The sequence below is a fragment of the Maniola jurtina genome, chromosome 12 (genome assembly GCF_905333055.1).
Source record: "Maniola jurtina chromosome 12, ilManJurt1.1, whole genome shotgun sequence".
Lineage (NCBI taxonomy): Eukaryota > Metazoa > Arthropoda > Insecta > Lepidoptera > Nymphalidae > Maniola > Maniola jurtina.
The window spans coordinates 186,573-199,985 of record NC_060040.1 but is presented as its reverse complement, the minus strand read 5'-3'; the positions used below and the strand labels follow the sequence as shown (position 1 = coordinate 199,985).

The window sequence follows — 13,413 nt, the reverse complement described above, 5'->3', positions numbered from 1 at the left end:
GGAGCCCTACACTGAAATCTCAGTCTTTTAGCATTGTTATCGGGGCACAGCACTTGGACTCTCCTATTTCGCTGCGAAGCGTTTTCAATTTGCCTAGGTACGGAAACCTAGGTTCTTTTCAATGAGCTCTGGGCTCGCCCCAAAACCATGGTATTTTTGTATATTTATATATTTGTTTGATTGATTGTCAATAAATTGGCCAATTTATTAGTTCGGAGAGTCCAGCTGTATAAAGACATGACGTGTTTGCTTTGTGCTGGAATCTCGCTGCTGGTACGTCACCAATCAACCATGTACCATATAATATCAAGCAAAGGAATTACAAAGTACAGCAAAACTAGTATTTTTATCTATTCAAAAACTCGGTGATTCACAAATTCAGCTGGCGTCGGTTTTAACAGATAATGTTACCTAAAATGCTGTTTGGGAAAGATCGGTACACCATAAAAAAAAAGGTACCTACCTGCCTCGCCATCTGTCCTCCGGAGGCAGCGTGTATTCCATTGTCTCGTTCAGGGTATTTTAGTAGGTAGATGAAATTTAGCTGTTACTCGAAAGTATCCTCGACAAGGTCCCTTTAAGGTGTCTTTAGCCTGGGATTCGAACCCAGCCAACCCTATTATCTTTAGTAGTGGAGAGCATTCTTGGTATATTAGTACTAATCGTTTTGTGATAATAAAAGTATAAGGAAAAACCATCGTGAGAATTTCACATAATGGTATAAAATACCATATGATGAAGGTAAACTTGATCGAGAGTTCTCTATGAAGTCCGCGCTCAGTAGTGAGCCGGTGAAAGCTGTTCATGTTGATGAAGACGATGTTTATACCGCGGTAGCTAGTAGTTTATAGCACACCACCTTATTTTAGCTATTGAGTAATTTTTCTACCAAATCTATAATTGTAACGACAAGTGTCATTCCATCAGACTGCATTAGACTGCTAATTCAATTTTATTCCCTATTTAATGCTGAATAAGAGCTAGTATTATAAATAGGTGCACTGCTGAAAAAAAAACCTAACCTAATTTTTACTTAATAATAGGAATTGTGATAGGTAAATAGGTCATATGAGAAAATCTTAATATTGGAGCTCAAGTTAGTTCGATACATGGTTTCTTCGTATCTTTGGCTTTGTTAATATCACAATACGATAGTCTAGCCTCCAAACAAATTGAATCTCCATTATTAAATGTCTAGGAAAATGTATCTAAATATAGCAAATAAAAGATGATAGTTATACCCAAGTGCATTTATTTCTGGTAAATAATTGTTTATTTACTCATACAGTTGAGTATTTAGAAAAAAAGAAGAGAAACTGAATTTATTATTTAGACTGGGAATTAAGTAACTTTATTACATTAATTAATTCCCGGCCGAATATTTGCTTCCTAAGCCATACTAATTATTGAAAGGGAAAAGCAAATATTCAAACAAAAAAACCCTTTCGGCTTTATATAATATTATGTACACCGTTTTATCTAAAATACACACATGCCCACATAATCAATAGAGATATTATCTATAATTCTTACTTCTATAATAAAGTAAATTTTAAGGACACACATTATGCGTAAATTATAATATATTCATTATTTATTCTAGATATATTTGAATCCTAGTTCCACAAAGAGAAATGTCCCATTTCTATAATTTTGGATGCAAATCTAATAGTTATACACAATATTGTAACACCTCCTAATATCCAAATAATAATATCATCTCTAATTTAGTTTGTAAAATAATTCTTTACTCAAGATTTTTGGAACTGATTTTCAAATAATCTAGTTTAAAATTAAATGTAAATTAGTACATCACCATATATCAGCTTCTGCTGGCCCGGATACACACTATTTTATTCTATTTATAATTTTTCTATTATTAACTATACAATTGCAATATATTTCTACACTTAATTAATATTCACTGTTAGGCTCTACTGCACGTTGAGCCAGACCTCAATCGAATGTTCCCCTCGGTCCCCCAGTGTAGACTTAAAACGTCCACACGGATATCTTTTGTTCACGCCCATGATCTGAAATGAAAAAAAACCCAGCGAAATTTCGGTTTCTGATTGGTTCACTCTTGCGCACAGAATTACCCTGGCTGATGGCTAATTGGCTGAAAATAAAATGTATTTCGAACATCCCTTAATGGGCCGTACCTTTTGCTTTCTCACGCTCTTGCCTTGCCTAGACCACTCGCATAACACGTGATTGCAATTTTGTACACTTGTAGAGATTTCTAAGTTAAAATTTACGACTTTTATCTAATTTATGACCGACCCTAACGCAATTTAGCTTTAGAGCAATTTATTTTGCCCTTTTGTTTTTTTATACTTCCTTTCCTACAATTACTCAGAATCTTAACTAATTTATTTCTTTTCGTGCGAGATTTTTGTTTTTAAGAGCAAGGCTTCAAATTTCCGACAGTCATAAAACCGTATGACGGATGGCAAGGCCATCTCACGCTCCCCCAAAATAGATTTTTAATACACGTAGCTCCTTTTGTCCCTGCAGCTGTGCTAGTCGTTTCAAAATCTATTTTTCCCCTTATCTGTATTAGAACGCTAGTATCAGACCTCCTACGCCTATCTATTATACCCTCGGGCATGACCATAGCTATTTAACTCAGGTATCTCTTTGTTTAGTGTACCCCAAACTACCTGTTTTCTGTCCCTTTTAATACTCTAGTTTTACCTATCTTTCTATTTATCTACATAGTACCTAAACAAATGAATGGCATTGTAGTTACCCTTAACTTTACCAGTATGAACGTCTATTAATGTATATACATTATTATATGGAACTGCCCCTATTATGTACGGTCCTTCATATAAGCGCATGAATTTTTTTGTCAACTTTTTATCCGCATCTGACTTCGTAAAAGTCTTAAGTTTCACTAAATCTCCGATTTCGAATTGTATTAACTTATGATTTTTGTTATAATGTAATTGTCTACTTTCGGCCGCCTTATCTATGTTTTGTCGTGCCTGCTGTCGAATCTGTTCTAACGGTTCACCCTGTAAGTCTGTCCTCACCGATGAGTCAGTGTTGAAATCAGTCGATAGCAGAGTACGTTTTCCATATATAATCTCGTTTGGCGAATATCCCGTTGTAGTATGTATTACCTGATTATAACAATCTTCTATATCCGATAATAGATCTACCCATGAACGATGCGATTTGTCGCAATACGTCCTGAATAATCTACCTAACTCTTTATTAACCCTCTCTGTCGAATTTGGCCGCGGATTTCTAACAGATGTGTGCGTTAATTCGATACCTAGTTGGCGAATACCTAACTCGAAAACTTTTGAAGTAAAGTTCGCGCCTCTGTCTGAACATAATGTCTTAATTGTGACCTGCTTATGAAACTTTTTTACACAAGTTAAAGTAGCCTTCCCACTAGCCTGGCGTAGTGGGTATAGTCTGATTAACTTACTATAAGCATCTTGCATTACGAATATGTATTTAAAACCAAATCGTCCTGCCGGTAAAGGTCCAAAAATATCGCAAAAAACTCTCTCCCCTATTTCCTTCGCTATTACAGTTTTTATCGGCCCCGTGTGCGTTTCCAAAGCATGCTTTGACTTTTGACATGCCTCGCAAGCTCTTACAACACGACCTATTATACGAGACATATTTGGGAAATAATATTGACGTTTCATCAGAGCATAAACCTTGTATCGCCCGAAATGACCTACTTCTTCATGTATGCTAACTATCAAATCCCTTAGTATGTTCTCGGGAACATATAACCTTAAGATATCCCCTTTTATGTCTCTTCTATAAAGAATCCCTTCTTTAAGCACGTAGTACTTTGATTCAGAAGTGTCTGCTGTTTGCACGCGTCTAATTATCTCACTAACAGTCTTGTCGCGACTTTGATAACTACCTATCTCTCTCCATCGCTCCCGCACTAATCGTCCTAATGATGTTTTAAATAGATTCATTTCAGGCCCCGTGGCCTTGTTAGTTAATACATCAGTGGTCCCCTTTAAGTGTCGAGACAATACGTCTGCTACAATGTTTAGTTTACCTTTCACATGTTCGACTGTGTAATTAAATCGCCCTATATAATGTACCCAACGTATCATCCTAGCGCTCAATAGTTTGCACGTCTGCAAGAAAATCAGACTTTTATGATCAGTCCTAATGACTAAATTCGCTCCTCTCAAATATGTTTCAAACTTTGACAAACTGAAAATGATGGCCCATAGTTCTTGTTCAGTAACTGTCCATTTGCGTTCTGTCTCTGTCAATGCTTTACTACAGAACCCTAATATTTGTTCTTCACCAGCTTCATTCAATTGATAGACATAACCCGAAACCCCCAAATTACTGCTATCGGTTTGTAAATAATAAGTTCCCTTAGGATCTGGGTGTACAAGAAGTATAGTGTCTATAAACAATTTCTTGACCCTTTCAAAACAATCGTTAATTTCCTCTGTCCATGACCATTTCGTATTTTGTTTTAATAGGTCACACAGTGGTTTAACCTCTTCGCTATATTTTGAAATAAATCTTCTGAAATAATTTATTAATCCCAGAAATCCTCGTAATTGTTTTATAGTCCGAGGTATAGGGAAGTCTAATATGGCTTTAACCCGTTCAGGATCCATACGTACCCCGTTAGTATTTACTATGTGTCCTAACAACTTTACCTCTACACATAAGAACCGACACTTCTCTAACCTTCCAGTTAAACCTGCGGTTTCTAATTTATCTAACACTCGATCTAAATGTTCTAAGTGTAACTTTATGTCCCCCGTAGTGAATATGACTATGTCGTCTAAATAGTTTACGCAAAACTCTCGTACTCCTACTAGGATATAATCCATTGCTCTCGAAAACCCTGCTACAGAAGTCTTTAATCCTTGAGGTAAAACATTATAAGTATACGTCTTCCCCATGAACGAGAACCCAGTATACTTCCTAGAATCTTTATGCAAAGGTATTTGAAAATAGGCATTATTCAAATCAATTAAACTGATATAATTTACTCCATGAAAGGATTGTAAAATCTCAGATGTGAGGGGAGGCGCGCCTGCGTCACCTACCATTTTCTTATTCAACTCTCGTGCGTCCAATAAGAGTCTTATTGATCCATCTCGCTTCTTAGTGAAAGTGAGAGGACTACAGTAAGGAGTCGCTTCCTGTCTGATCACGCCTAGTTTTTCTAACTCTTCTAATTCGGTTTTTACCTGTTCTCTATACGCCAAAGGTACCGGATAACTGTGTTTTACAAAAGGTGTTTCGTCTAATAGCTCAATAACGTGTTCGTACTTGTTTGTCAAACCTAAACCTTCCGTAAATACCTTACAGTGTTTGTTTAACACAGGTAGTAATAATTCCTTTTGTTCATTACTTAAGTTCGCGTCATCTAATTTTAATCCCTTAAATTTCTCATTATCTAAATTCATGTCTGATACACTTTGTTCCACTGGCCTAGAGTTTTGATTTAATATTAAATTGATCGTGGCTGCGTTCGTCTCTCCCCCTAACCTTTCGATTTTGCAGTCCGAATTCAGCCTAACACAAGACCTAACGCCCATATGTTCAATAGTCAAAGTGTGTTCACCATTACAGTTCACTATTCCTTTTACCCGCTCTAACCAATCGTATCCTAGAATCAATGACCTAGGAAGACGTCGCATAACTAGTACAGGTGCTTCAACTAAAGTACTACCTAACTGAAACTCTATTAGCACTAACCGATTTGTGCTTTCACTTCGCGATCCAAACGCGCCTTGTATTTGAATTGCTGGAATAGCGATCTCTGGCAATGTCCCATGTTCTCTTAGAATAGAGTCGTACAATTCCCTAGTTATTCCACTAATCTGACTTCCCGTATCTATGAGTGCACTCATACTTCTTCCATACAGTCTAACACATACTTCAGGTAACCTAGGTAAAGAATAATCAACACTCACATCGGTTTGTTCATCTAATTCATGATACATTGTGTACACATTCAAACCTCTCCTCATACAAGTTTCACAAGTCACGCCTAACTCATTACACTCTGTTACATTTTCAAACTGGTTTTCCAATAAGATTCCTATACTCCTAAATTCAAATTGACTACTATACTCGTTATAATCAACGCCGCCTCTTAACAACCGTTTAAGTCCCTTATCTCCGGTCCCCAAACTCTGTCCTGGCTTCCATCCACTATTAATTAAGATCCTATAGACTACACCTGTCCTTTCGTGATCTGAGGTCTTTCTGACGCCCGTGCCACACAAGACTAACTGACTTGACCTCGTTTGTGTTGGGCATTCTAGTTTTTTGATGAACCCTCCCCCACATTCTTAGACACAGTAAGATTCTCGCCCTCTTTCACGAACGTGATAGCCGGCCTAATTTGTTTAGATTCGGATACCGTAGGCCTGTTAAAGTTAACCCTAGAACCTAATCGACCACGATAGCCGCGTCCCCTCGTCGAATTTCCCCTAGCTCTCCAACTTCTTGTTGACATTGTTGCTACAATAGGTCGTCTCGATGTTGACTCATTGTATCGTCTACCTCTGTAATTATTACTAACAGTACCTCTCGTAATTTGCCTAGGTTTTTCAACAATATTTTGCTCTATGTTTCGAAGAAATTTCGCTCCGTTCATGATGCTAACTTCCTCTGTTCTAGTAAACCATAATCGCTGTATATCTATAGCATAATGTCGCATAATAGAATTGACCAAATCTCTCTCACTAAACGCAATAGTTAATGACTGCATTGATTCTGCTTGCTCAGCAAAATGTTCGGACATCGACATTCCCGAATCGCTTGAATATACCGCATTAATCAATTTATATCTTATAGATTCCTGAATTTGTTCGGTCCAATAATTTCGTCTAAAATCAATCTCGAAGTCAGCGAACGTAGTCCAGCCCTTCGAATACAAGTCCATAACCTTCCGAGCATGCCCCGAGATGCAACCTAACGCTATATCTATTTCGCGATCTAATCCATTTACCGCCCTTATATATTTCTTTAATCGTTTAAGAAAAACGATGGGGTTAGTGAATGGCTTTCCGTCGAAATTTGGTTTAGTTACTGACGGCTGTACAACATATAAATTCCGGGTCTCAGATAATGTACTTGTGCTCGCGGTTTCAAGATTTGACCCCTGCCTATCAGATTTTTCATTTTCATTAATCCCGTTCGACTCGTGTGAAGAAATGCTCGCGATTTCATTTGAACCGGTATTTGAATTTAACTGTTGTAATTTTGCTTCGAATTCGGTGATTTTTTTCAAAATCAACTCTAATGTAGCATTCCCTAAGGTCGTTGTTTGCTCGCTCGATTCTACGGTACTAACATCGCTTTGCCCCGCACCTACTTGCTTTGTTCTACGTCCTTTTCTACCTGAAGACATCCTTTTTTTTTTTTTTCAATTTGACCCTATTTCTTTTACCTACTTTGGTACTATTTTAAATTTTATTTGAATAACTTTCATAAGTCGCGAAGCCGTATTTTTAATACTAATATAATACTGATACTAATTGCAATCACATGTTTGGGTCTGCTTTGATTATATGTATTCTCAGAGTTTGAAAAAAATTAAGTCTGAGAAATAAGCAAGGAATAATAGCTCGATCTCTGTAGTATCTTCTGAAAACCTGTAAATTTTACATTTATAAGACATACAGCTTATTTCTGCTCTCCTGCTCCCCCTATACATAAATAAATGTAAATGTACAACATATAAATATAAAACAACATGCAGTGTGTCCTTAAAACTTATAATTTATAAATAGTAATGTAAGTTTATAAATTTTTCTCTCTCAAATACCCAATCACAATTTCTACGTTGTGTTATTTTTATGTTAATGTAAATCTAGTCATATCGTTATTTCGAATACGTACATAGATCCCTGGTCACTCGGCATCAAATTTCTGTGATGGTACGGTGTGATCGTCTATACTAGTGGTTAAGATTAGGCATTATGAAGAGATAAATAAGAAATAAACTCAGCTGAATTATAGAAACACCTAGGTATTTAAAGTCATGAGTTATTTACAAGTAATTAATTGGTACAGTACGTTGGGTGAACACGTAGACTTCTCGACCAGCTAACAGGTTTACACGGATTGAATTATAAAAAATTAATGTAAAATTTCAACTCCTCAAAATAGATATAATGAGTGGAGAGATTTGCTAATTTAGAACGTCCTGTTAGTGTGGAAAATCAGTTGATACGTGTATTTGCCTTATTTAGGCCATCGGTTTGAGACCAACCGGCATTCCTCAAGCACGGGGGGAGCCCTACACTGAAATCTCAGTCTTTTAGCATTGTTATCGGGGCACAGCACTTGGACTCTCCTATTTCGCTGCGAAGCGTTTTCAATTTGCCTAGGTACGGAAACCTAGGTTCTTTTCAATGAGCTCTGGGCTCGCCCCAAAACCATGGTATTTTTGTATATTTATATATTTGTTTGATTGATTGTCAATAAATTGGCCAATTTATTAGTTCGGAGAGTCCAGCTGTATAAAGACATGACGTGTTTGCTTTGTGCTGGAATCTCGCTGCTGGTACGTCACCAATCAACCATGTACCATATAATATCAAGCAAAGGAATTACAAAGTACAGCAAAACTAGTATTTTTATCTATTCAAAAACTCGGTGATTCACAAATTCAGCTGGCGTCGGTTTTAACAGATAATGTTACCTAAAATGCTGTTTGGGAAAGATCGGTACACCATAAAAAAAAAGGTACCTACCTGCCTCGCCATCTGTCCTCCGGAGGCAGCGTGTATTCCATTGTCTCGTTCAGGGTATTTTAGTAGGTAGATGAAATTTAGCTGTTACTCGAAAGTATCCTCGACAAGGTCCCTTTAAGGTGTCTTTAGCCTGGGATTCGAACCCAGCCAACCCTATTATCTTTAGTAGTGGAGAGCATTCTTGGTATATTAGTACTAATCGTTTTGTGATAATAAAAGTATAAGGAAAAACCATCGTGAGAATTTCACATAATGGTATAAAATACCATATGATGAAGGTAAACTTGATCGAGAGTTCTCTATGAAGTCCGCGCTCAGTAGTGAGCCGGTGAAAGCTGTTCATGTTGATGAAGACGATGTTTATACCGCGGTAGCTAGTAGTTTATAGCACACCACCTTATTTTAGCTATTGAGTAATTTTTCTACCAAATCTATAATTGTAACGACAAGTGTCATTCCATCAGACTGCATTAGACTGCTAATTCAATTTTATTCCCTATTTAATGCTGAATAAGAGCTAGTATTATAAATAGGTGCACTGCTGAAAAAAAAACCTAACCTAATTTTTACTTAATAATAGGAATTGTGATAGGTAAATAGGTCATATGAGAAAATCTTAATATTGGAGCTCAAGTTAGTTCGATACATGGTTTCTTCGTATCTTTGGCTTTGTTAATATCACAATACGATAGTCTAGCCTCCAAACAAATTGAATCTCCATTATTAAATGTCTAGGAAAATGTATCTAAATATAGCAAATAAAAGATGATAGTTATACCCAAGTGCATTTATTTCTGGTAAATAATTGTTTATTTACTCATACAGTTGAGTATTTAGAAAAAAAGAAGAGAAACTGAATTTATTATTTAGACTGGGAATTAAGTAACTTTATTACATTAATTAATTCCCGGCCGAATATTTGCTTCCTAAGCCATACTAATTATTGAAAGGGAAAAGCAAATATTCAAACAAAAAAACCCTTTCGGCTTTATATAATATTATGTACACCGTTTTATCTAAAATACACACATGCCCACATAATCAATAGAGATATTATCTATAATTCTTACTTCTATAATAAAGTAAATTTTAAGGACACACATTATGCGTAAATTATAATATATTCATTATTTATTCTAGATATATTTGAATCCTAGTTCCACAAAGAGAAATGTCCCATTTCTATAATTTTGGATGCAAATCTAATAGTTATACACAATATTGTAACACCTCCTAATATCCAAATAATAATATCATCTCTAATTTAGTTTGTAAAATAATTCTTTACTCAAGATTTTTGGAACTGATTTTCAAATAATCTAGTTTAAAATTAAATGTAAATTAGTACATCACCATATATCAGCTTCTGCTGGCCCGGATACACACTATTTTATTCTATTTATAATTTTTCTATTATTAACTATACAATTGCAATATATTTCTACACTTAATTAATATTCACTGTTAGGCTCTACTGCACGTTGAGCCAGACCTCAATCGAATGTTCCCCTCGGTCCCCCAGTGTAGACTTAAAACGTCCACACGGATATCTTTTGTTCACGCCCATGATCTGAAATGAAAAAAAACCCAGCGAAATTTCGGTTTCTGATTGGTTCACTCTTGCGCACAGAATTACCCTGGCTGATGGCTAATTGGCTGAAAATAAAATGTATTTCGAACATCCCTTAATGGGCCGTACCTTTTGCTTTCTCACGCTCTTGCCTTGCCTAGACCACTCGCATAACACGTGATTGCAATTTTGTACACTTGTAGAGATTTCTAAGTTAAAATTTACGACTTTTATCTAATTTATGACCGACCCTAACGCAATTTAGCTTTAGAGCAATTTATTTTGCCCTTTTGTTTTTTTATACTTCCTTTCCTACAATTACTCAGAATCTTAACTAATTTATTTCTTTTCGTGCGAGATTTTTGTTTTTAAGAGCAAGGCTTCAAATTTCCGACAGTCATAAAACCGTATGACGGATGGCAAGGCCATCTCATTATTGTCATTTTACATAAGGAATGCTTTGTTTAGAACACTACCACCTACTCTCCTTCTGGTGCAGTCAGCTAAAAAAGCACCATTTTAGACTCGTTTAACTTTTAACTGAATAGATACCACAAAAACTTTAATAGAGATAAAATAAACTAATCTAAATTGTATCTATTAATATGCATATTAGATTTATTATATTATAATAATATGCATATTAGATTTATTTTATCTCTAGTAAAGTTTTTGTGGTATCTATTAAACTTAATATGTATATTAGATTCATGTAGTAACGCCCTATGAAAGCTGATTAATTAAACGAAGACTAAATAAACGGATTTTATTATCTGCCTCACGCCCTTAGCACATCATAATACTGCGCCTTTTGATTTTGTAAAGCAATGTAGCATAAATTCAGTATTACAAGAGTCGACGACCTCGCCGGTGCAGTGGTGAGTAGTGGTACTCGCATTGTGGTCTTACTTCGAGTCTCAGCAAGGACAATTCATTACCTTTGCGTTCACGTATCTTTATCCTAGTTGTTGCTGGCTTGTGCATGAAGATTTCTGAGGTAGTATTATCAACGTAGATATTATTCTATAAAAAAATGAACAACGTTGACCTAAAAGACGACGCCATGACGTCACCGATGTTGGACAGGCAGAGCAGCATGAGCGGGATGCCCAGGATGGCGTAGAAGATGGTCACCACCTTGCCCGTCTGCGTCTTTGGCGCGATGTGCCCATAACCTGCGGCAGACAAAGAAGATCCATACTAATATTATAAATGCGAAAGTGCGTCTGTCTGTCTGTCTGCTTTTTCACGACCCAACAGTTTAACCGATTCTGACGAAATTTAGTACAGAGTTAGCTTATATCCCGGGGACGGACATAGGCTACTTTTTATCAAAGAGTTCCCACGGGATTCCTAAAGACCCATCCGCTCAACCGATTTGTATGAAATTTGGTACCGAGGTAGCTTGCGTCCATGTTATTGACATAGGCAATCCCGGAAAATCCACGCGGACGAAGTCGCGGGCATCCTCTAGTAGGTACATATTTGGTACATTGTTTTTTATTATCATCATGCTGGCCCACTATTGAGCACAGGTCTGCTTTCAGAATGAGAAAGGTTTAGGTCGTAGTCCACCACGCTGGTCACCTAGATACAAAAAATATATAATATGTCCGCGTACAATAAGTAATAATAATTTAATTATCTCAATGATATCATCGCAACTAAATGTACTTGTTAGCAAATAAAATCATTATACTTGTTAATTTAGATTTATAATATGCAACGTTAACAAAAGAATAGGGTCAAACACCAAACTACTTATGTTGAAATTAAAAGTTGTTCCCTTTCCATTTCAATAGAGCAAGACGTATGCGTAAGCGCAACTGACGTCACTGTGAGCAAAACGATAACGCGTTTCATACATTCAGTATGACTCACATCAGCATCGGTGGTTCAGTGGTAGAATGCTCGCCTGCCACGCGGGCGGCCCGGGTTCGATTCCCGGCCGATGCAAGCATACTTTTTTGGTTTTATATGTTTTTATTTTTATTATTTACTCTTTAATTACGAGGATTCAATGACGATGCAAAAGCACTTAAAGGTTTATAGGGATAAAAAAATTGTCTGTTTCTTATGTATGACCAAATTTTTACTTTATCAAACTTAATTTTTACTTTAAACTTTTTTAATATACAAATCTCAGGAAACTACGAAACTATTCAATTCAGTTTTCTTTATTGCCAATAACGGGTAAACAGTGAAGATATTACAAAAATAAAAAGGGTACAGCTAAATTCTGCCTATTAGCATGCAAAATCTAACAAGTAACATGGTTTATTAAAATTAGTCACATTATGGCTTTATAAACCTTTCAGAACCTCCGACGTGCAGACGAGGGTGAAATGGTAATTGGAAGATTATATGAAAGTCGTATGAAGGTTTTGTTGTATGAAGTTTAGGAAATGATTAGGTATTCTAATTCCGTACCATTTGCTGAAAAGGGTACCTATAGCCTTATGGTGAGACTAAGTAAAATGAGTGTTTGTGTGAACGGGAAAATTCGTTAATCTCATGGAAACGTGGACAACCTCTAATCTATTACTCTACCTACAAACTATGTACATAATATAATTTTTTGTTCGATAAAAATCGTTAATAATACGATTTCCGTCGTATTATACGAAGCGGATACCAGCGAGGTCGGCTTCTTCCAGTATCGGGAATTAATTGCCTCCATCGCACAAAAACCCAAAACTCAATGCCGATACACAAATTAGACATGACATGATATAGTTTAATCGTTAAACTACTAAATACGTGTTTACTAAGCGCTGAACTGGTTAAACTTTAAACTTTGTTTTAACCAGACTTTTTATTTCTCTCGTACATGTACTTAGCTACTCGGTCGCAGCAAAAGCTCTCGGAGAAGCTATAATTGTGTTATTTATTGGGATTCTAACTGTCCCAATAAATCATCATCATGTTCAACCCAGCGCCGGCCCACTACTGAGCACGTGACTCCTATAAGGGTTCCTTTCTTTCTTTTCTTTCTGCGGAACCCTAACAATTAGCGTATTGAAGTAATCGTGTTAGTGTGAGGGTGGTCGCCCCTGTGTGCGTGTTGGTCTGCGCAGAATTTGGGTCATTTGCAGTCCGCCGGCGAGACCTTAGGGC

At 36.4% G+C, this 13,413-nt stretch overlaps 1 protein-coding gene and 1 non-coding gene across 3 annotated transcripts in view; one reads left to right on the top strand and one right to left on the bottom strand.

Moving 5' to 3' along the window:
- Positions 1-13,413, bottom strand: part of LOC123870017 — a 40,025-nt gene that overhangs the window by 6,215 nt on the left and 20,397 nt on the right. For both annotated transcript variants that reach the window (XM_045913170.1, XM_045913171.1), the window contains exon 5: positions 11,345-11,471. In XM_045913170.1, the coding sequence (XP_045769126.1) occupies positions 11,345-11,471 (127 nt within the window). The remainder of the gene's footprint in view (positions 1-11,344; positions 11,472-13,413) is intronic.
- Positions 12,182-12,252, top strand: Trnag-gcc. The gene has a single exon. It is a non-coding gene; the product is annotated as a tRNA-Gly (tRNA).